Source organism: Mizuhopecten yessoensis, unplaced genomic scaffold, assembly GCF_002113885.1.
Source record: "Mizuhopecten yessoensis strain PY_sf001 unplaced genomic scaffold, ASM211388v2 scaffold2553, whole genome shotgun sequence".
NCBI classification, from domain to species: domain Eukaryota; kingdom Metazoa; phylum Mollusca; class Bivalvia; order Pectinida; family Pectinidae; genus Mizuhopecten; species Mizuhopecten yessoensis.
In genome coordinates, this window is record NW_018404603.1 from 461357 (window position 1) to 486786 (window position 25430).

The 25430-nt window shown below is 35.9% G+C and overlaps 2 protein-coding genes across 2 annotated transcripts; both read left to right on the forward strand.

The window, feature by feature from the left end:
* Positions 1 to 2078: 2078 nt before the first annotated feature.
* Positions 2079 to 14758, forward strand: LOC110446109. Its single transcript, XM_021491084.1, has 6 exons — positions 2079 to 2139; positions 5595 to 5692; positions 6034 to 6123; positions 8533 to 8670; positions 13389 to 13607; positions 14640 to 14758. The coding sequence occupies exons 2-6, from the start codon at positions 5635 to 5637 to the stop codon at positions 14723 to 14725; spliced, it is 591 nt and encodes a 196-aa protein (XP_021346759.1). The 5' UTR covers positions 2079 to 2139; positions 5595 to 5634; the 3' UTR covers positions 14726 to 14758.
* A 3421-nt stretch (positions 14759 to 18179) lies between these two features.
* Positions 18180 to 23892, forward strand: LOC110446110 (D-threo-3-hydroxyaspartate dehydratase-like). Its single transcript, XM_021491085.1, is given in 6 exon segments — positions 18180 to 18322; positions 18698 to 18835; positions 19561 to 19703; positions 21543 to 21735; positions 22448 to 22553; positions 23752 to 23892. Coding segments are annotated over 6 exon segments (813 nt in total). The 3' UTR covers positions 23842 to 23892.
* Positions 23893 to 25430: the final 1538 nt, after the last annotated feature.

Here is a 25430-nt window from a genome sequence, read left to right on the forward strand (position 1 = left end):
AATACCATGCTGAAGGCACCCAGCACAGCATTCCGCCCAGTCACATTATATTGACAACGGGTGAACCAGTTGTTGCAATTCATCTAAAATATTAAAAAAAAAAAAATGCAATGTACATGAAATCACAAAATAAATGACAGCCTCTGAATACATTTATTTTCAGGCAACGGTAGCTTTTCATTTGTTTTATGTCATTTTCATTTTACTTAACAAATTGTACATCACCAGGGTCTGAAACTTGCTTTTGGAGCGTTTAAAACCACAATATCTGCAAGTCATTACATGGAAGCAAACGAACCATCGTTGTATAATTGCCGAGAGAAATTATCATTGCAGTATGCGGTTCAATTAAAGCCAAACCCGTTTTAGCATATTCACTTGGCTTAAATCTTAATTACAAATCTCAGTTTCAAAATAAACTAGACTGTATTCCAACCTTTGGTATTCGAATTTCATCCCTTCTGGAAATTGCTCAGAATTATATCGACACCATCCAACCTTTTGCAACGATTGATATTTTGATATTCCCCCGTAGCTTCCGGTCTCGCTAATTGTTGATCTTTCACTTCATGACAGATAAATCCGACACCACATCTTACGTGTTTCGTTCATCATTCTCAAAACTGCAGTTAAAATATAAGGACTTTCAATCATTGTATACTGACGGTTCGAAAGATGATCATAAAGTTGCCTCCGCCACAGTAGCGGAAGATGCTACTATTTGATGCCGACTGCCCAATCGTCAATATTCTCCGCAAAAGACCATGATATCTATCTTAGCTTTGAGCAAATTAAATCAAATGATACACCGCAGCCAGTTAACTATTCTGATTCTCTCTGTTTTACTTTGACACTTACAGAGCCTTCGAAACAAAAAATTGAAGAATATCTCGATTGGAAAAATCGTAACGTTATTACATAATATTATCTCAATATGTCATTACTTTTTTTCTGGGTTTCCAGGCATGTTGGAAAACTAGGTAATGAAAAGGTTGATGCTGCCGCGAAAACAGCACTATTGATTCCTCCTGCTGATTTTAAGCGTCATTTTACTGATTTTAAACCACTTATAGCAACATTTTTAAGATCTCATTGAGTGGGGTGTCCTGTTGGGTGTCTTCGGCAGTATGTTTCAGTGAGGTAACACTATAAAGTCGGCTTATGTTCCGCGCTATCACAACGAGACAAACACGAACATATCGCAGCCTCCCAAAACACACACACATAAACTACATGCATGCATCTTGCACATAGGGCTGGCTGACCTTAGCTGTTAATAGGACGTTAAACAAAATAAAACTGAACCAAACCAATTCTATAACAGAAATAAGGACGTTCACAAATGTGTTAGGAGTGTGTCAGGGAGTGGTAATACATCCGATTATGTTAGTCAATATACTAATTTAATGTGCATCCATTATTTGAATTATTCAATATTGCACTGTATTTAGGAACAAAATATCAAGTACAAAGTATCAATGACATAATTACGCCAATATAAAAATTAGGTCGCTGTGACCCATACTTCAGATTACACACAGAGGCAGGTTCAGTAATTGTCCTTACCTGATACAATGTCGTCCTTAAATGACCCTGACCTGTGAGGACGTTCAACCTTAGCCAGAACAAATATATTGAAAGGACATTTAACACAATTAATCAACCAAATACAAATTACATGTAGTTTTTAAAAAGAAACCTTGATTTTACGTCGTCAAGAGGGCGATGAATGGTCTAAATTAAACTGTGTTTGTAATTTCAGTTAAATCTGTCGGGTATAGCGATGTCAAATTGATAATGACTACCTTGCAGCAATTTTTATTCATCTTAAAATGATGACTGTGAACTAATAAAAACATAAATATGAAATTTTGTAAACATCTCTCGAAATCTGATTTACAATAAACGTGAAACTACGGGCCAACGAAGAAGAGTGATAGAAAAAATCATGTTATTTTTAGGTTAGCGGTACATGGACTGCCTTATAAATATGTATTTAGATATGTGTTTGTACAAGTCGGTCTTATCTACTTGTCAAAGACACGATTCCATGTGAAACTTTGTGATAAAGTGAAGGGGTCAAAATCCATGATAAGGAATTCGTGTGAATGTTTGCAGTAACCAACCATACCAGATTCGGTAAGTTTAGTGTATGAACTGGTGCTCGTACCCTGTCATTTTATCATTTATCATAATTTCTCATAAAATCAATCGCATACCTTCGTTGCCATAGCAACCACACAGCGGCTGTTAATTGGTCGCAATTCAGAAATTGTTGAATTTCACTCAAAGGTAGGGTCAACGCCTATGGAGATTTAACATTAGCGTCGGCCCCCGCTTGGAATTTCAAAACAAGATATATCCAAAAAGGTATGGGTAAAGGAAGCTTAATTCAGGGACAGTTAGTTTCAAAATTTATTTTAGGAAAGAAAGGACCTCTTTGACTTAAACCTGTGTGGATGTTAAAGGTGCGGTAATACAATTCCTCCTAGAGCATTTAAATGACGAAATTACTATCAACTTTTATCATCATCGTGTGCAACATATTTCATCTGTTACGTTGATACCAAATATTGCATCATTTTAAAAATGAATTGTTCATTTTATTAAAGATTTAAGCAAAAAAGAATGTGAAATTTCATTACTTATGAGAACATTTCTGTTTTTGACATGTTAATTTACATAGTTCTAAGACCAGTCTATGTTTTATACTTGCTTAAAAGTTGGCTACCAATAATATCATTCAACATCGGAAATTTCAAATACATTGACAACCGGTTAACTTGTCATATATCACTTTTGATTTAAAATTAGAAAAACATAGCTTTCTTTCCACTTTTCCTTCAACTTGTGTTTCTTCGTGACCACAGGTCATTGGGTCATGCTTTTTGGCAAGTAGGTTGTTCATGTGAATGGATTTCAGTTTTGTAAACGTTGATGACCTTGACCTTCGTTCAAGGTAACAAAAATCAATTTGCTAAAAAAAATGTTTGTATGGGGAGTCAGACAAGGATATGTTTTTTTGCTTTATTTGTTTAGAGTTAACGATATAAAATAATGTCATATTCCTTCATATTTTGTTTAATGAAAAGGCAAAATAAGATAATAACGAGAACTGTACGCCAATGGTTAACTTATACTCCCGCTCCTATATAAACCAGAACTGTAAGCTAAAGGTTTACTAAGGCAAAGCATTGAAAAGCAATCCATAGTCTTCTATCGGTAACTTAGGTATATAGGTCACTGACATACTTCCTGTACTCCATCCCCATACAAAAACGTTCTTGCATACCAAATCGTGTTAGCCCCGATCAACCAGTTTTTCTGAAATCGTTCTGGTAGTAAAGGAAGAGTTGTCAAGACAAAGGTTTTTAACAAAAGGCCACAACTCTTTAAAAATGGTCGAAATGAAAAAAAACTACTCTGATGCACGACATCAAGGGGTAATTACCATATCTGTAAACTTTCATTAAAATCAGTCCAAAGGCAGACAAAGTTTTTTTTAACAAAGGGCCTTCACTCCTTGTAAAGGGTCGGAATGAAAAAGTACTACGTATATACTTGTATGCACAATGTCTGGGGGCAGTTACCATATCTGTTAACTTCCGTTGAAATTGGCGCCATAGTTTTGGAGGAGTTGTCTTGACAAGAGTTTTTCAACAAAGGGCAATTTCTCCGTAAAAAGGGGTCAGATTGGAGGATAATTAAGTGTATGGACTCTTATGTTAACATAATGATATTAGTTCTTGTTTGGTTAATACACCATGGATTGCATGTTTTCTTTTGTCTAACTGCATTCTTTCACATTCACATATTGTTTGTGGTATCACCCGCTTGATCAATGTTTTGCGTTCTCCTTTTTCCTGTCTACTTCCCTAAACTTAAATAAACCTTTTCCTTTTTACCCTTGCTTGTTAATTTTAGGTGAGAGATACATGTTGATAATATGTGTAATTGATTCGGGCTGGTCTAATATATACGCTTTAAAGCATTTATAATATCATTAACCCAGAAATAGTCAATTCTACTCGCTTCTCCGCGTTTGTAACGCCTCCATGTATACTGTACTTTTGTTTTGTTACGTACTCTCCAAATATAAAATAATTCAAGTGATATCCTTGTTTTGTTACTTCATATGTGCTTTTAAAAATTCTAGTTTGTGCTCTTGTTTTCCTATCTTTTTCATCGTGTACCTTATTAAAATCGCCCCCAATGAATAGAAACCTGTATGTGTAATTAAATCTTTACACTTTTAAAGAATACTTTTCTGTTTTGTTTGCTATTTAGTGCATATTTTCAATTTCAACATATTTCCTCTTTCTATACAGCACTATTTGTTGTCACTAGAACTTGATACTGCATCAGCAAAACTTTGTTTTTTGTTGTAAAAACGTTCATTTAATTGCTGTTAAATGAGTTTAGCTTACCTGGTCCAAAGGACCACGGTGAGCTTATGCAATACCGCAGCGTCCGTCCGTCAACTTTTCCTTTAAAACGCTACTAGTCCTGAACGACCTAGTAGGTTTTGACTTTATTTGGTCTGGAGCATCCTTAGGCCAAGGGCAAACAGGTTTGTATAAATGGTGGGTACGGCTCCCTTTTGGGCAGAGAGGCGGGCCCAATAGGCGAGATAACCGTGGGTACGTCCCCCCCCCTCCCGTGGATAGGAGAGAGGCGGGGCCAAATGGGGGAGGGGGGAAATAGAGGTAATACATTTCAATTCGTTCTCCTATCATAGGGATTAAGGGATTTTATTTCAATTTGGTCTGGACGCATCTTTCACACAGGGGTGGTCGTCCTTAAATGACCACAGCTGTTGATATGACGTTAAACAATACAAAACAAATCCAAAACCAACCCAGGTACATTTTGTATGTACTGACCAAATATCATGAACCTAGGCTTAATGGAACTAAAGATGAAGATTGTTAAAGGTTTCAACCCATGTTGACTTTAGACACCCGACTAGCACTTAAAGTTGACCTTTGACCATATTACTGTAATTAAGAAAAATATTCACTCAACTTGTCTTCATAACATACCAAAGTATTATGCCTCTAGTTCAAATAGTTCTTCGGAAATTCTTGATGTAAGTTTTTAACATATTTGACCCATTTGACCTTGAAACTAGATCAAGGTCATCTTAATGAGGAAACTTTATAACACTCCATATTAGGTACGTTACCTACTCGCCAAATTTCATGAACCTAGATCCTTCAGTTCTTCAGAAGAAGTCGTTTAAAAGAAAACGTGGACAGACTCTGCAGTATGACATAAGCTCACAAGGCCCTAAAGGGCCATGTGAGCTAAAAATACTTCTTGAATATACACCATGTACTACATGTCAGTACTAAATTTACGGATGAAATTGATTGACGTCTTTTCAATCGATCTATCTTTACAATCTAAAGGCGATTATGACTTTTTATTCAAATACATATGTATATGTCTTGAATGTATTCTGTATGAAGGTTTTCTTTTTTTTTAATATGAACGTTTTCGTGTAGTTGAAATATTGGGAAAAGATACCACGCACAGAGGAAAGATTTACGATAACATCTTCTGACAGTACATTTTTAAAAAATTTCTTTCAGTAACTACATGTGATTATAATTCTGAAGACACAAACACATCATGATTTTTGCAATATTCTTTGTGACCGGTGCTCTTTTGGTTGATGGAAAGACGTATCGTAAGTAATTTCATATGAAATAAAAATAATCTGCTGAGTGTAGCCTAAACATTACAACAAAAAAAGCATCAAAATAATTTCGCCTAGTCAATACCGAAATGGAGATTAGATATAGAATGAACATAATTTAAAAACATTTTCAACCATGTCATATAAACAGTTTGAACAAAATGAACGTTCAAATATGAACATTGAAATAATACAAATGGTAATTTTTTGGTTTTTTTCGAATTTTCAAACAACTTCGCCCGAAAACTTGCTTTCAAGCACCACATAAAGTAACGATCATTGCCGAAAACTATCATCATTTAACATTATTCTCTTTTTAACTTTCTTGACAGATACACAAGAGTCCTGGCAAACGGGTGGTGATGAACCATCTCGCCATGTATCAAGTCGTTCACTGGTCCAACACTGGGAAAACGTTTTGGGTATATTTCATGATAGTACATTGTAATGTGCAATGGCATATTTTTTTAAAATATATTGTTGTCGTGCGTCATAAAACGGTAATGAGGTCTTTCTACAAATTTAGATACTCGATATTTCTGACATTATACAATTGAGGCCACGGTTTCAATCATGAGAGGGCCACTACCATGATTAAAGTTCTATGGAAGATCTCTGTTTAACAAATGTATGCACTTGTATATCAAACCTCAATTCCATGGAAGCTAAATATTGAACAATGTATGAACTTTTATATAAACCTCATTTAAGTCGTTCGTTTCTAGTGTAAGTCAAAACGACTTTTGCAATTTATTACAAATCCGAGTTATTTGTTTTCTCTATAGTTGAGACAAAAATATTGATATTTGCAGCTACCGAAAGTCCTCCAATCTTGATATTTGGCATAATGCACTAAAGCATTAAACATTTTACACATGTACACACTGACTGGAAAGGTGATAGATAGGTACTGCTTAGAATCTCAAGAGCATCTGTAAGAACTAAATTATAATATTGATCCAACAGTTATGGATCCACAAGATATAATATTTGAAGTTACCGAACATCGCCAGAGTTCGAGACGTACAAGCCTTTACGTGGAATTAAAAAAATCCAAATCTCTCCAAATCCAGCCTGTTCACTTGTTGTCAATCCAATGTACAAAACTCTGTTTCAAATAATCAAAAAGTATTTCAACCTTTGATATTCGAATTCAGATCCTTCTGAAAAGTACCCAAATTAAAATCGACACGATCCAATCATTTGCAACGATTGATATTCCTCCGTTGCTTCTGATTTCGCCGAAGGTTGATTTTTCACTTAATAAGACAGCTAAATATGACACCGAATCTTACTTCTTTCGTTCATCTTTCTAGAAACTGCAGTTAAGAAATAAGAATTTCAATCATTTTGTACTGAAGGTTTAAATGTGAACATAAGGTTGTCGCGGCCAAGGTAGCGGAAGATGTTAATATTATATGCCGGCTACCACAATAAAGCGTCAACATTCTCCGTATAAGCCCATGTTATCTATTTCACCACTGATTGAACACATATAACCAAATGATGTACTACAGTCTGTCCTACAGACCCTTCGAACAAAATGTTTTTGAAGAATATCCAAATTCGAAAATTCTTAACATTATTACACAATATAACCTCATTACAACATATAACATTTTGCCGGGTTCCCGGCTATGTGGGGGTACTAGATAATGACAAGGCAGGTCGTGCCACAGAAGCAGTTCTATTGCTACCACCTGTTGATTTTAAACTTCATTTAACTGATGTTAAACAACATATATTATACTAGGTCATGTCGGAATAAATGTAAATGAGAAGGTAGATAAAGCTTCTAAAGCAGCCCTTAAGCTACAATCAAAAGAAATTAAACTGCCTTCTTCAGATTTTACAACTTCTAAAACAAATTTTATTAAAACGAATTGGCAAAATAAATAGTCTGAAGAATTAAGCGGCAAGTTATTTGTAATTAAAGCTAATGTTGGTTCATGTGCAGCAAGAAGAGCAGGATCGTAGAGAGGACATTGTCATACCTACATTACACATGGCTGCATTTTGCGTGAGGAAAAGACCAGTCTTATCGTCATGCATGCGATCAACCATTTACAGTCAAACGCTTTTAGATTGAAAGTGCTGATTTCAAACAAATACGTGACAAATTTTATGATGTACTGTCGATGAAAAATAATGCGATACAGTTTTTGTGCAATTCATATATGACTATTTACACTCTAATGATCTTGACAATAAAATATGATATATCGTGCAGCCAATTTGTTCAATATTGATGCATTTCGTTAATCCTTTGCATAGTTTAAGCTATTACGTTTTGGTTTGATGTGTCTCTTGTTACAGTATTGTTGGCCCTAAATGACTCGCATTGTCGATTGGCCGTTAAACAATACAAAAACAAAACGTATCGCAAAATTTATCAAATCAGAGTGGCAAAATAATTGGAATCAATGCGTAGACAATAAATTGCATCCTATTTATTCTGAAATCGATCAATGGCTTCCTAGATACAACGAGAGGCGCAGCGACAAGGTTGTCCCTGCCCGTCAACGGATGGGTTACATTTCCCATTCGTATTTATTGAAACGTTAAAACCAGCCTCATTGCAGAGAGTTTCAAAAATCATTTACAGTAAAACACTTGTTACTAGGTTGGGTCGGCCTTCAATCAACTCGAAAAGTGTCTTTAATAACGTTAAGATCTCTCTTAAAAAAAATGTCTCTTCAAGTTGGCCGTTAAGCATGTAAAAACAATAATAGTCTCGATATATGCCTCTCTTGTAGCGTTGTTTGATTTATCCTTTCACATATGCATGTATTAAGCAACTATAGTTAATATCGATTTCATTATGTTTACAGCCAAAGGCAAGTGTGGTTTTCCAATGTTCACCTGTCATGTAAGTGAAGTGTGTTTATATTCTTTGAGCGAATTATGCGATGGCAGAGACAATTGCCAACACGGGGAGGATGAAAAACATTGTACACATGAAGACAAAGGTAGGTTATTAAGTATCCTGTTTTTTCGCTAGTAACATTGATTTCTATACAACCCCCTGCATAATTGGGGATTTGCTTTGGTGTCCTATATTTTGGAACACAAAAGCGACCAAAACAAATAGGCTGCACCCTTCTTTCTACTTTTATTTCCTCAATTGTTTCAATGTCTTTAACTTTGTGTGGGTTACATACACTTGCCGCGTATTCCAGGTGCGGACGGACCAGCGCCTTGAAAAGCTGTTTAAAGGTTTCTCAATTCTGCAGGTGGGATATTGGGAAAAGAATACACCTGCTTCTACCAACTGCATATGTATCGTAGGATCTATCGTATCTGCAGAATTTGGGATTTGCTTTGGTGTCCTCTTTTTGGGGACACATAAACCACCAAAAAGATTTGCTGCGCCCATTGCTATGTTTTCTCTATCTTTCTTTCTACTTCTAACTTCCTTTTATTTCCTAGCGTCCTGCCTGGCAACAGCTCACATGTGGCTTTAGTGTTGAGCGTTTGCCCTGGTGAGGAAGGTAATGGGTTGTGTCCCCAGGCCGGGACATACCGACATCTTTGAAAATGGTAGTTTTTATTCTCTGCCTAACGTTCAGCATTAAGGGGAATGGCAACAACTTGTTCATCCGTCGTCAGTATAATGTGACCGGACGGAATGCTGTGCTTGGTGCCTTCAGCATGACATTTCAGTGAGATAGCACTATAAAGTCGGCATCAGATGCGGGATATTACAAAGAGGCAGGCACGCCAACATACCCTATATCCTGAATACACCCACTCAAGCATGCAAACACGTCCTGAAATGACCTCAGCTGTTATTAGGACGTTAAACAAAATTAAATAAAACCATTAGAGGATAAAATAGCTCGTTATATGCCACAATTGCTGGGTTAATTTTCGATCTAATGTCTTCCTTGCGTCAGCCGTCGTGCGTAAACAATCTTATTTGTGACTTCTCGGAAACTGTCGGCTAGATTTTGATGAAACTTGGTTGTAATCATAACCCAATGGTGGGGATCCCCAAAATAAGGCTGACTTAATAAGGGACTGAGGAGCGGGGAGATAAGTCGTCATAGTGCAAAACATGGTAGATTTGTCTTACAATGATACATCATGCGAAGTGCAATGCCATTAATTAGGTTAAGGTCAAGGGCAAAATATGTGCAAACTATTCAGGAATACTTTATCTGGGCTGTAACGTTTGAACCATCAAAGATATATTGAGGAAACTTATAACCTACCGATGATGTACAATGCATTGCCATTAGATCGCTGTGGCCCTTACCTCAATGTCAAAGTATGTTTGTTTCAAAAATTCAAAGGTGTACGCAAAGTGATGCTAACGGTCCATTAGTATACATGTTGATGATTACATTGGTTACTCTATCATTTGCGACTATTGGGTCAGTTTTGAGAACTTCTCTACTGGTCCCTATTACAAGTACAACTTAAATATGATGTATAATTAGGCAGTTCATCTAACGATCAAGTCAAATAAGAGCTAAGTCAAAAATATCCTGATAAAACTTGCAGGATATCTGCATCACCCAAAGACGATGTACAGTGGACTGTAGTTAGGCCACTGTGACCTTGACCTATGCTAATAATAATAATACACTTTATTTAACGAGGATGACATGTTTAGCCAAAGGCTAGTCTACCACATGGACCTCGACATAAAAGTTCAAATAAGTTGAAAATCTTAAGGAATATCTTGTCCGGGCCGTAACTTCTAAACTTTTAAATGGGGTAGGTTTGGTTTAAGTTGTTTATTTGTAACTAAGGATATGTAGGAACGTGTTTCCATGCGTGTTGTTTAAGCGAGCATGAACCGGCTCGATTCGTACACCGTGTATACCAAATGTAGGCCGCGGTGTACTGTTGCGAATCAAGTGTTTTCAATGCACTAAACGGACAGTATAACTCTATTTCTAACTACAGGTGATATTCTCTGTGATAAGCCAATGTTTCCTATCATCAAATTATCTATATTGTCGTCTGTATACTTGTGTCATATCGCTATTACTTACAACTTTATAACACCCGTGTGGCACAAGTAATTGTAAACACTCTCAGGAGACAATCGCCTTAGTTGATGAAGGTGCGTTTATTATGTCTGATGAATCCCCTATTATGACCATTATGAGCAACTCAATCACCACATCTCCCTAAAATGTATCGAAGACACGAAGCTAAATAGAATTTTGGAACATTTTCATTGAAACCAAACGTAAAGTCACTTTTGTGAAAATCTTGTTTGCCCTTTAGCCAGTTATCGGCCATGTTATCAATGGCATCTACACCGGCTACACTACCTCAGAAGAAGTACCCAGTGCGGTTACACCGTGTTACTATGTCACCGTGTATACCACCGCACACTTGCACATGGTGAAGTGAATCAAGTCCGCCCATATGTTTATATTTGCCGGAGACAGGGGTTTATTGGTGTACTTAAAAGATGCCGTTAAAGGGGATTCATACGTTTTTGTCCGCTAAATAAAACATTAAACCAAAGAAGCTCATTGGAATTTATTTGATCCAGAAACAATCCTAAGTTTGGTCTTCACTTGGGGCACGAAAGCAACCAATTTGTAATCTTTATTTATCTTTCTTCTTCTATCTGCCTTTCATTTCCTGTCGCCTTGCATGGCAACACACACTTTTGGCTTTAATTTTAAACGTTAACCCAGGTGAGGACGGCAATGGGTTTTGTCTCCAGGCCGGAACATACCGAAGTCATTAAAAATGGTAGTTGTTGTTTTCGTGCTGAACGCTCAGCATTACGGGGAATGGGAACAACTGGTTCACCAAGTGTCAGTATAATGTGACCGGGTGGAGTGCTATGCTAGGTGCCTTCGGCATGACCATGGTATTCAAGTGAAAAATAACTGTTAAGTCGGCATCAGACCCGCGCTATCACAAGGAGGCAAGCACACCAACGTAGCATACCCTGTATCCGACACACAAACGCGCATGCAAACTTCCACAACACATGGAGGCACGTCCTTAAATGACCTTAGCTGTTAATGAGACGAATAACTTAATGTTAAGAAAATGGCCAAATGTGATATATTGCAAAACACTTGGAAGCAATAATGTTTAAGGAGGCAATTAGAATATTTGAATATTCCCAATGTTGGAATGGGAGCAACAAATCTATTTCGATTTCTTCAATGCCCCCTAAACATAATACATGGTAGAAAAACAAAAGTATGTTACATGTCATAAATATAATAATAATAAAATACTTTATTTCAGGTCGATAACACGTTGAGTCAAAGACTCCTCTAACCAGTGGTCGACAGTAAAATATTCAATACTTACAACATGATATAATTAAAATTATATCATCACAGACAAGGTGTATCACAGCGAGCTTATGGAAATTGTCTATTAAATGATAGTAGTGCACTCATGAAGCTCATGATGCGTACATAGAAATAAAAAAAAAATAAAAAAAAATGTAAAATTCGACAGATAAAACAATAATCAAGTATGGTAAAATGAAACAGTTCAAAATTGTAATTCTTGAAGACACAGGTAAACATTTCTTGACATAGTTGAAATATTATGAAAGTGACTTTGTAATGGAAAAGGTTTCCCGGGATGTCCTCTTACATTTGGTAACATTTTCAACTTCATCGAAAAAACAAAATGGCCGTCATGACGTCATATTAAAATTCGAATGTGAAATTTTGTGAAACAAACTTCAAAAGACTTCTTCTCAATAACTAAGTGACTCAATGTCATAATATTTATCGAATATTCATGCTCAAGCACTGGACTATCCAGTTTGATCATATGAATGACCTTGACCCATGGCCAAGGTCACTGGGGTCAATTGTGTTAAAATCTTAAAAGACTCCTTCTCAATAACGGAAAACCTGCCAAGTGTATGCACAAGAATGATCATCAAAGGTCAACTTCCGGTTTTCGGTATGGGTCAAAATTCAAATGCACTTTTTGGGTAATAGACTTGCAAAAGCCTGTTCTGGGGTTGTTTAAAGTCTGGATATTTAATATGCAAGCTGTTGGGACGCTTAGCTATCAGGCCAAATCAGTCATTACAGTGAAAATTCCGTCAATTGTAAGCCAACAATTTCTAGTTACTTTTACAATTATTAGTTTTGAATATATTACCATAAATATGAATAATTCCTATTTAACATATCACGATAGTACTGTTATCTTGTTTTATCAACTAAATATTAACAACACAACAAGCCTATATTAGTCCAAAGAAAGTTTGGCTCAATAACATGAAATATGGAAAATACAAATATGAAAATATCTATGTATTTTGTACGATATACAGCGTCCAAACTTTTGCAGGTTCTGACTGTACCAAGGGAGGCAACTCGCATGTGGCAATTTTCCACACCTACACGCACAAGATAGCAACGTGTAAAATTAGACCCACAGTGTACATTTCTTGGAATACCATTTTCAGTATTGGTACTGAATTACAAAATATGTTTTCGAAACAGTAAATATCATATCATTTATAAACTACCTGAAACCGTTCGTCTGTTCAAAAAAAAAACAACAAATAGCCACACTTATTAACCCTAAACACCTCTGCTGTGTTGATGGGCTGTTGAAAACTCAATAAATTGATAAAGTGTCATACACACGTGATACATGATTCTATTTTATGGGTTAAATATAATATGAATGCTTTTGATTTTTTTTGTTTTCCTTTTGATTATTTCAGGTGCTATTGCGTTTATTCGTAACATATTTGAAGTAACAAGTTCACCTACTGCTCGACATACGCATAGCCACAACTCACATGGGCATCACCACCACGAACATGTTACCAAACAAACGCACTCAACTCATGCAAGCCATCATGGTGTTTCACATTTTGTTCCAATTACTGCCAAACCAAGTACTACATCACGAACGACCTTCGCCCCAACACAAACAAAAGGTAAAGTCATATACCTTGTGCACGGAGTTTGATGTCCTGGCAACATAAAAGGTCTTAGAAGGCAGTTATCTGTAACTAACAAAGCACAGCCAGAAAGGTTAACGATATCCAACAGCATCCGTCACAGCTTGAATAGGTAACCTTTGTCATGGTAACTGGTTTAGTAAACGGTACTGGTAAGGTTACAATGTTCATTGAATTTTTCTTGCAACCTCTTATCTTAACCAGCTTTATCATGCATTCACTGTAGCCCATATCAACCATTTCGGCATATGCCTGTTTTTTTTTAAACAACTAATATAATATAGCAATACGCATGATATGTTACACAGAACAGGTGTGAACATTCTATTTATGGCCAACTTCCTATTGCTTAAGCAGTTATCGTAACGGCTGCTGTTGGCCATCGTTTTTCTTGCATATATTATAATCAGCTTCGCAAATATTGATTTTTTTTATACATACAAGTATTTTGGTTTGAAAGTGAAGATAAAACAGCTGCAAGGCTGTTTGGACCAGGCTTGATATGGAGACCGTAGCGCTGCAAGGAGGACAGCGTTTTTTGTTTATATTTTTTCTTTGTTCTCAGCAAACACTTAGGTTGCATAACTATTCCATATATAAATATGTGACTGTAGTGTGATTTTATAATAACGTGAAATTAGCTGGCCTCATTTGTGGATGCTACCACTTTTGAAATATCGGTGTAATATATTCATTGCAAGGACAACACTCTGCAATTAATATTTATTTGGCTATTTGTTTTACAAAATTAATCTACTATATCGATAATTTCAACTGATAAATAACAAGTCTTAAAGCCATCTCTTTTTGAAACAGTTAATCTCTCCTCATTTCTAGATACCCTGACGACTGCTGGTCTGCTCCAAAATTTAGAAACCACTTGTGTGTGGTGATGCTTGTAATTTAAAATAGGTACGAATGCAATTTCCTTTCGTGCAGGATGATTAGCATGATGTTCTTTTTTTCCAAATGTTTCGTATCACAGCAACACCATATCTTAAATTTTAGGAACATCATCATCCACCGTGACACCACACTGGATAAAGTTTACCCAGTCTACCGTTCCATCAGTGATCTTGTCATTATTGGGATAATTACGTTCTAAATGTTAAAACAATAAAGATATTGACACATTTTATCAGTACTCTTTGAATTTTTTTGCCGAAATATTGATGTTGCTTTGGTGTGGTGTGGTTTGTTTGTGCCTATTTACACCTATGGTGATTTAAGGACGTGCAAGGTTTTCGTGGTGTTTTTCCCATGTCCCTTAGTGATTACGTAGTTTTTATAATATATGTGACGCATGTAGAAATAAACACATACACCTGGTATCATGTCCATATTCCATTTATTCGTAAGGGTATCAGCTCCATGTCACAAAGGCATTTGTCTGCAAATATATCAATAAAAACATTCAATTGTCTTGCAGACAAATCATACAAATATAAAGGCATGCGAAAATAATCTAAGATTGATGAACGAATAACATTTTGACAATAATTCTAAAAAAAATGTTATGATAATTATAACACTCACACAGCTGTAATTGGCCATTTACAATTGGTATACACTATATATTACGTGTCGATATTGCCATAAGCTACACTGAAGGACAGTATGATTTAATACGACAAGTTAACAGTAATCACAAATAAATCGTTCACTATGAACAGCATAACTCACCCTAAGAAATGTTTGAAGGAATTCACTGTTTTCCTACATTTTCTGTAGTAATATAGAACAGCCTGTGGTAAACAAATACAAGCGTTCAATAACACGTACCAATACACATATCTACATGATTGTAAAATACAAAATAATAAAATTCGCTAATCTCTGGTATTCGATCCCACCACTAAGAGCCTACGAATCAATCAACCTGACAATTACAGGGCTACGATATTATCCATTACGCTAATGCACATTCTATCTTATACTGATAGATACTTACAATGAGCTACATGCCTAAAGATATAATTGAACACATATATACATATAGTAGCGCACACAAATATAGAGTTGAAACTAATATACCAAATAATCTAAGTAAATCCTATAATTAATACTCCATATACTTATACTCAAACATAAATAGATATATTACTCACGTATTTCTTATATTTCTTGTCGGAGATCGGTGAGCTTGCATATAGTCAAATTACGTCCGAATGACCAGCTGTCTAATCCGAAACTGCTCACCGCTAACAAGGAATTTACTTTTGAACTGACAGCTTGATTGTGATTAGCCGAGATAGTTCGTAAATTTCCGTTGATATACATTTTAATCATTATATATCGGCGATGTAATTAATCAACGTAGCCAATTAAAAAAATCATAAACAATATCTATAAAACTAACTAGTATAAATAACATCAATATAGTGTTAACGTACCTATATGTCACGTTATCGTCACGTGATCCAGACAATTACGGAATCTACCTACTATATTAATAATTACGGAATAGATAGCAAGTAAATACAGAGCGTGTACAATCCACATTGTTACATATGGAGAGAATATGATTTCTCGAAAAACCAAAGCGTAAACATACATTGACGGACGGACGCCGCGCCAGGGCATAAGCTTACTGGTCCTCTGGGCCGATTGACCTAAACACGGTTGGACAGCGGACCACGGACAATGGGCTATTTCATTGGCACCATATGATGTGCGCATAAAACTTACAAGTTCAAAGGTGTTTCACTTGATCTCTAGTAAACATTCTGGACATGCGCACAACAAAAGTACCCTCATGGAAGCACATCAAGATTATGTCCAGTAATACACACACAATCAACTCAGCTCTGAAGAAAAAAGGTGCTATTTTGATAATCAAGTAAGTCTTATATTCATTATTTGTAGCCTTTAACCGGAACAAACCTGAACAATATTTACGTAAAAAATGTAATGTCAATACTACCTGCACATATAACATGACCATCGAATGGATTAGCTGATTCACTCCTGCCAAAGCAAACATGTACACAGTATACTAGTTTAACCATCTTACATGTTATACTATACTGTTGCAGATATACATGTCTTGCTTTACACTTTGTATCTATCAACAGTACGTTAAACCGAGCAAAGCCAAACGAAACTAAACCCTAATATAACAGGGTGTACTAATTGCATTGAGTCACGCATTGTGTGTCCATGTATTGTCTATCCCGTACTCGTGCCATAAACTGTGCGTGGAGTGAGAATGTGATCTGCACGAGTATTTACATACTGACGCCATCCTGTGTGTCTTATTCGTACGCGCACGTCACCACCCTCATTCACTTCACACTATGCTGTGGAGGAGGGTGGACCTCGTCTACTATCCTTCCCAGGTCCCTGGTCAATCTCATTATATTTTATTCATAGTGTATATTAATTTTATTACATGATCATTACCATAAAAGCTCGGACAAGTTGGACAACTGCAATTATCGTACTTTTCGGAGTTATGACCCTTATTCAATTTCTGAAACAGTGTCGACTTGACAGATCAAGAAGTTTTCTACGGATCATCTTCAAACTTCATATGAAGGTTCATTACTATATAAGCTCGGACAAGTTCGATAATCGCAATTATCGTAATTTACGGAGTAATGACCCTTTATTCAATAGCCGAAACAGTGTCCACTCGATATCTTGATTAGTTTTTCTACAGATTAACTTCAAACTTCATAGGAATGTTCATTGCCATGATACCTCGGACAAATCTGCTAACAACTTTTGTCTAACCGAAATTTATGGAGTTATGGACCTTTATAAACAAACAACTGTTCATTAAATGTATGACGGGCGTATTATGTTACGCTTTCGCGGTACCTTTGTTTTGTAAATTCAGCAATTTCCCCTTGATTTCATTCAGGATATAACTAGCAAAGTTGCGTCAGAAAACTGCCAACCAGAGAACTAATTCAGAGGGATACTTAAGTAATCTGAAGTCCAATCTGACTGTTTTCAAATTCCATCTTTTTTTTTTTTTATCCAAGTCCAGCAAGGTACGTGAATGTATTTCTTTCAGAAAAAGATTGATCAAGTATATAGTCCTGCTGGCAGAAACAGTTTTCAATGAGCATTTTAAAGTGTTTGTCGGTGGTACAGGGATTTGTCAGGCTCATCGACAATTTGAGTCATTTAGGGGCCAAACAACTATGTAAACCTTAGACGTTGACAAAACAGAATACATCAAGATTCAATTAAATAGGGTAAAACATGCAAAAGATTAAATAGCAAACAAATTTGTTAAAATGAGATTTGATATTATTGTGTAGATTAGTTCAGTGTATTAATAGTCATATTTTTTTATAGTTGATTCTTCATGAATTGTTCATTTCAGTGTCGATGCGCATTCAAGTGTTTCCATAACCAGTGCAGTCTATTTTAAAACATTTCATGACCAAACCTATTGCGATGCCTTAACACCCAATAATTGAATTACGACCATATTATCTTAATATAACGTACTAGATGGTAATGATAAACATGTACATAGAACATATTTAGCATGTGGATGATAATAACACTTTTTATTTGTAACAGTAAACGGCAATGCCAGATCAAGTTCTGAGTTTGCCGACCTCGTGTTTCCTAGTAGACTTGGACAAGGTAAAAAGGAACGCACAGGTGATGCAAGACATGTGCGACCGTCTTGGGGTACAATTACGACCGGATACAAAGACTCACAAAACTGCGTGAGTGAAAACTGTATATATATATATATATATACCTAAACAACACTAACTTAATTACACTTTCAATGGCAGTTTTACTAATTCAAATTATAAAGTTATATAAATTCCAGCGAATAGATACGTGTAATATCCTTGCAATGATTTTAGCGCCTCCATAATGTCTTATGTTCTCTGTAAATTTAAGACAATATAAGAAGTATATGTATGCATCGACTATTTCAAGACAATGAGCTAAATACCTTGTTTCACTTTGCTTCAATCGCCCAAATTGAAAGCGGGGTTATTTCATTTATTGCACAAAGTTGGGCTATTCTTTTTGTTTTACGGCTCGGCAATTTAAGCCATTAATATTAACATGACACCATCAACCTTTAGGGAAGCAGCGGATATTCTAAGTGGTGAACGGAGAAGATGTATTGCCGTTTCTACATTGGCAGATGCAGACACGTATGCAGATAATGGAGTTGATGACATTCTTTATGCCTTTCCTATAACGAGTAACAAAATACCAAGGTCTAGTATAATTAGACATAATGTTAAACCTCATTTATGAAATTATTGTTGTTTTCATCTTCTGGTAGTTATACATATTTCTAATATGGTGAATACATGTAGTACGTCTCCGTATGAAGTCAAGATAATTAAAAGTATCACCAACCAAAACAAACCCAAAGATTTAAAAACTTTCAACATGGTGACTATATGAAAATGCAATAATGCAAGCCAGTTTGTAAAGGAACTATTGAAACATTCACATCAAAACATTCGTTTGATATATTACTGTAATTGTACATAAGTAAATGTTTTATGAGCTACAATGTACCCATGCATCTAGCACACAGGGGAGGCCGTCCTTAAATGACCATAGCTGTTGATTGGACGTTAAACAATACTAAACCAAACCAATATGAGCTACGAGAAAACGAAAATATTCCCATACCCTTTGTATGTGAGAGAAATTCTCTTTATGTTCAGACAATGCATATTTCTGTTGTATCCATTTGCATGTTATTGTAAATGGAGATTAATACAGGAGCATCCTGTAAAAACGGGACTTCCTTCTTTGATTTATGCTTAAGAGACCCTGTAGAAACCGCGAATTGCTGTCCCAATAACAACACTTGTGAGCTTTTCCTTCTCTGCCTGGATTATCTATTTTTCGGCAGTGTCTAGTTACACATCGGTCTTCACAAGACCTCAATTGTGATCACTAAATACTGACATTTACACTATTTTAGATGTCATCAGCTTCACAACAAGCTGAGTGCATTTCACGTGATGCTTGACAGCAAGGCAGGGTATGAGACTCTGGAGGCCATGCCACCTGAAGGCAAGAAACCCTTGAGTATGTACCTTGAAATTGATGTCAAGTATCATAGAAGTAAGTTACAGTCAATATATCTATATCGTAATATCTTTGTAGTGCTATTAAATTGTGAACGTGAATTATTCTCTTTGTTTTTTGAACTATCGTTATGTCATCGTTGCGAGATACTGACAGTGACAGTATCCAATTTAATTAAAATTACACTATTTGGAAACCTGTAACGGTTGAATGGTGTCCCAGCTGTTGTTTGTTTAATGTCATTTCCTTGTGAATGCTTGTTATTGGTCCTATTAGCCCCGTTTGTGTTCATTGGCCGTTAGGAATTCAATAATTAAAATGATACATCGATATACGCAGGTATTGACTCAACAATCAAAAGAAGAAGAAGTGCAAGGTTGAACAGTTCGCAAACAGGAAGTGAATAAACTGAACTATAAAACAAATATGATAACAGTATATTAATCAAGATATATATAACCATGTTATCAATATGTTGTTCAAATATCTTGTACAATATTTGTCACAGAAAAGTATTTTTTAATTATACAGCTGGTGTCTCCTGGGAAAGTGATGATGTCATAATTTATCCACGTTCGAATAGTGATGTCATGTCATTCCAAGGTATGTATTGCCACAACGGCGACACGTAAAACGATAAGGGCGGTGAGGCGATCAGAGCAGCCGGAAAAGCGAGTACAAAAATACTCCTTCAAGTGAAACAAAGGTACGCACTAAGTACTGTTTATTTCTTTTTGTAGTATTGCTACTTCATTCTACAGATTTTAAACCATTTATAACGTATTTCCCAAGGTCAAAGTCGCCTAGTAATAGTAATCAAAGCGCAGACAACACATCACTCTGTAAAACTTAAAATCGGTGAATGGTATCCCAGCTATAGAGACCACCAGGATTTGGTCATGCATACATGTGGGTCTGTTCAAAAAGTTATAACTAACCATAACCACTTTTCCAATTGACGATTGTCTTTTACCTTTTCGTTTGGTTGATGTCATTTCCTTCAATATGGTTATGTCCTTTTTAATGATCACTTGTGTATTGATGTGCCGTTAAGAATCAAATAATAATAATTGTAGTATTGCTTTTATCTGATGCTACAAACACAAAGATTTAAAAGTCTTAAACAGAGCATTCACGTTGCAGTCAAACGTATTTGAAATACAACAATGGACTCATTCTGCCAATTATGTTCATGTCTCCGCAATTGACCGCTTATATCTGGCGCTCTAAAACATTATATCTGGTGCTCTAAAACATTTAATGGGATGACATTTAGCTTTTTGTCTCTCTTAGTAGACTTATCTATACACGTTACACACATGGAGGCATGTTCTTTAATCATTTGGTTGTCAATATTTAAATAAATCCTTTGCTTTCCATAGGCTTTCGGAACGAGGAATACGTTGCGGTGTTGTCTGCTTGGGGTCGACGCCTAGCTGCTCCAATCCAGATGAATCTATGTCAACTCTGGATGAATTTTCTCCTGGCAACTATGTATTTTACGGTAAGATTTGATACATATAAATCGAAAGATCAGATTGATGATGATGTTTTTATCGAAGAAACTATTCATGGAGGAAAATATATTTCGAGGTGTATTGTTGTGGAATTAAAACTTCTGAAAGTCGTTTTGTTTGAAAAAGAAAAAAAAATCCCTGGTAAACTGCAGCATTTATTTCTGTCGATAAGTGACTTAAACCACACAATCACTGCATCGCACAGTAATACAGTTCGATCTCAATATTGTTTTACGTCCAGTCAATATGGTTTATAAAGAATGTGATTTATTCCATATGCTGTCATACTGTAAATGGTTGACAAAAAATAACATAACTCAGTACATTACTATTAACTATAATGTTTGTATGTTATCAGATCTCATGCAAAAGGGCATCGGTTCATGTTCGATGGATGATATTGCTGGGCGTGTTGCAACCAGAGTGATTGGCCACAAAGTTGACCTAAACATTCTGATAATCGACTGTTGATTTCTCGCCATAAGTAAAGACGGGATGGAAAACAATTTGCCAAATGGTCCTTGGATGATTCAAGACAACCCGAAACTCCGGTACAGTACATTTATATATGTTTCTTTGTACATGTCTACGTTTGTGCTGGTGCAGATGTGCTCATTATCTTTAGTATGATCGTTTTCATCTTAAGCTCTATTTTAATTTTACGTTTGTGTGCTATTTCTTTGTTCTATCAAATCCCCTCAGAAGGCGTCTAACGCGGAGTTATAATAAAGCAGAATATACCAATGAGATCAAAACTGAATATTTTTCCAAAGTGAAGTATTTTCATTGATGTCAATTATAACTCCAAAATGCAAGATGCGGTTTGATAACAATATTGGTTTACAGCTTATGAGGCTTCAGTGTATCAACGTATTCTCAAATTTATCAAATGTATCCAAGTCATAAAAATGATGAGTTTGTTAATAACCACAAAGTCTAAAATCAGGAATGCATATTTTAGCTTCTTTTGTAGACGACTATCGGGTATGCTCAAATAATTGCTATTTTCGAGACAAATGTGTTAAAAAAGACTAGTCAATTTCAACCATAAGACAATCATTCATATTTTGCGTGTAGCGTGTTGTGGTCTTCATGATGATGACCCACAATAAAAAAGGCAATAGCTTGCATGTTACGTTGTGATAGTATGTGGCAAAATATTTAGCAATCGTATTTATTTTACGACTGTTTTGGCCGTTTTGTAACATAAACTTTTATTTATCAGCATAATGACTATATCGTAAGATGCGTCTTGCGATTCAGACTTGTTGGTTTGAGTCAAGAACTTGGGAAGGTAGCCGCTACGGAAGGGAAAATTGATTTCTCCATACATCCAATTGAATAAATGATGTTTATCTTTCCTTATCACGTAGGTGTAAAAAGTATTTACAATGTAACATAGACATACGCATACGTCGCAGGAAATGACCTTTCATTTAAAAAATGGGCCCACGTAGCGTTTGCGGTCATCGGAGTCTTTATACAATGTATAACTGTGGGTCAGCCGACAAAATGTTGAGAAGTGGCGGGGTGTCCCGCTGGGTGTCGTCGGCAGTATGTTTCAGTGAGGAAGCACCATAAAGTCGGCATCAGTTCCGCGCTATCACAGGGATACAAACACGAACATATCGCAGCCTCCCAAAACACACTCACATACACTACACGCATGTATCTTGCACACAAGGGAGGCCGTCCTTAAATGGCCATAGATGTTGATAGCACGTTAAACATTATTAAACCAAACCAAACCAATCTATATTACCCATAATTCGTTAATCCTTTCAAACGGGAATTGGTGACGTGGGGATTAAAATTGACATTTTGGTTAAAGCACTTTATTACAAAGTAACCATTTCGGTTAATATACATCACAACTGTGCAAATGTACGTAATGTACATGATTACAAACGTGGTCACAAACAAGTATGCTCTAAGCTTCTTAGCTGATCTTAAAGATTAATCTGTTTCGCTCCCAGCAGAATAGTTGTATTATATATTCTCTGGAATGTCGTAGCTAGGATGTGTTAATGTTTCTCTTTTTGCGCACCTACATTTTTTCCGAATTTTACATCGCATGGCCCTGTACAATTGGTTTTGGTTGCTTTAATAGGGTTTAACATTAGTTAAAAGCTACGATAATTTAATGACAACTGATAGTCTGTTGAGATTACTCCATTTATTTTTGTTTGGAATATACTCCTATAACACAATGTAATCAATTGCTAGGAAACCAATGTTCCTTATAATATTGTTTAAGATTTGGTTGGTTGTTTCGTTGTACAGACTGTAACATCTTATCAACAGCTTACATCATTTAAGAACGTGCCCCCATGTGTGCTTGAGACAGGGTATGTTGGTGTACTATCCTTCCTGTGATAGCACGGATCTGATGGCGGTTTTATAAATTGTATCTCTGCAGTACTTTTTCAAAGGTACCAATCACTGCTTTCTGAACGGTGACATTATACTGGCAATGGCCGAACGAACTTTTTGTTGATAAGATGTACATATTGAAAAAAATCGTCATGCATTGCTCTTCTAATCAATTACAAATATTCCCTTTTCAGTCGTGTGCTAATGCTGCTATGCATCCGGTCTATTTCGTCTTTTCTGGAGATAACATCAATGCAGTTTGGAGGCCGACTCGTGGATGGTGACACTTGGAAATTAATCTTCCATGATGAAGAAAGATATTCTCCAGAGTTGGATTCCTGTATGTAGAGGCAATATTTAAAGAAAACACCATGAGAGAATAAAATCATAAATTTGAAGTTTAAATGTTTTTTTTTTAATTTTTTTATTTATTGCTTTGGTCTATGTGTTAACCATACTTATCAGACGTATCTTAAACTTCGGACAAATACTAACTTCTTCATTTAAACAACCAATGGCACTTTTAGTCTGTATAACTAAAAGCCATTTATATTATGTTGTTTTTTTTACATTTTGTGTACCTTAACATTTACAAGATTTTGCGAAGATTTACTCTTCACTATGAGATGAATATTAACAAGAGGCCCATGGGCCTTAACGGTCACTGGAGTTATGCGAAAACTGATGTTATCGATGTTGCCAAATGAAAAAAAATAATTTTTACAACAAAGTAACTTGAACTACATTCAGTCAGCTGACAGGACATGTCCGTTTAGCTCAGTGGTAGAGTGTTGGCCTACGGAACCTGGGGTCGTTGGTTCGATCCCAGCTTGGGCACCTCATCTTGCCTCTTCTTTCCTATTACAGTAGAACGAGCTGTTGGATTTTTGGGGGGATTTATATGAGTAGGATTACTGGCTAAAACGAAAACAGCTGTCCTATCAAATATCTAATATATTGATTTACCAATGAAGAGTTTTTATGTATTGCAATTTGTCATTTGGAAGCTTTGCATCTTATTATACTGAACATAAATTACATACAACTAAATGGTAAAAAAACAAAAATTGTGAGTTGACTACATCATCTAAATTTAACACCAGTCGATATGAATAAGATATTTGTTTTGAGCTTTTTGTGATTAAAAGGTCGCATATTTTGTTAATAAAGTAATAAACATGATAAACGACAGACATACAAAGTGTTGTTGAAGAGAACAATCAGGCATTTGTCAAAGTTATTTATAATATAACACTATGGATGTGTACGGCATTATTTTTAATCTTTTCCAGTTTATTCTTCTTGAAATAATAATTTTGCTTCTGTACATGTGTCAGACATTGCTTGTTCAGGGATAGTACTTAAGTCAATGCAGCCATATCTTGGTCTGGAGAAGAATTCAAAGATGGCCAAAGCCCAAACTGTCATTGTATCAAACTGTCATTTCGAAGTTATAATGTCTATCAAGTTTTAATGATTTGAATTTGGAAATGAAACAAATATACCGAAAAGTATCATTTTTCTATACAACTTTAGTCAACTTTACCCCATCTCCAGGTGATCAAGTGCTTTAAGACCCTTCTATCTTTGTACAGCATATCTTGGTCTGGATAAGATCTTTTAATCTAAGCCAATTTGATCTCTTTTACCTCCGAACCTCAGCCATTGGGGGCGGGCCCGGGCCCAAACTGTCAAAGTATCAAGGTACAAAAGACTATCATGGTTCAGTTGCCCATTAGTAGATGCTAAGGTGTGTTACACGAATATCAATTTGTGTCGACTATTTATCTAACACCGATATTGTAAACCATTTGACGGAATGAGGTAGTGTAAAACACTTATATCAGACATCAATTCGTGTAACGCTAGTCTG

What these genes read in the sequence shown, in the direction of transcription:
- LOC110446109 (XM_021491084.1), top strand. Translation starts at nt 5,635, where the DNA reads ATGATTTTTGCAATATTCTTTGTGACCGGTGCTCTTTTGGTTGATGGA. An exon ending in GGTTGATGGAAAGACGTATC is followed by an intron (nt 5,693 to 6,033) that starts GTAAGTAATTTC and finishes CTTTCTTGACAG; the next exon opens with ATACACAAGAGTCCTGGCAA. An exon ending in TTGTACACATGAAGACAAAG is followed by an intron (nt 8,671 to 13,388) that starts GTAGGTTATTAA and finishes TGATTATTTCAG; the next exon opens with GTGCTATTGCGTTTATTCGT.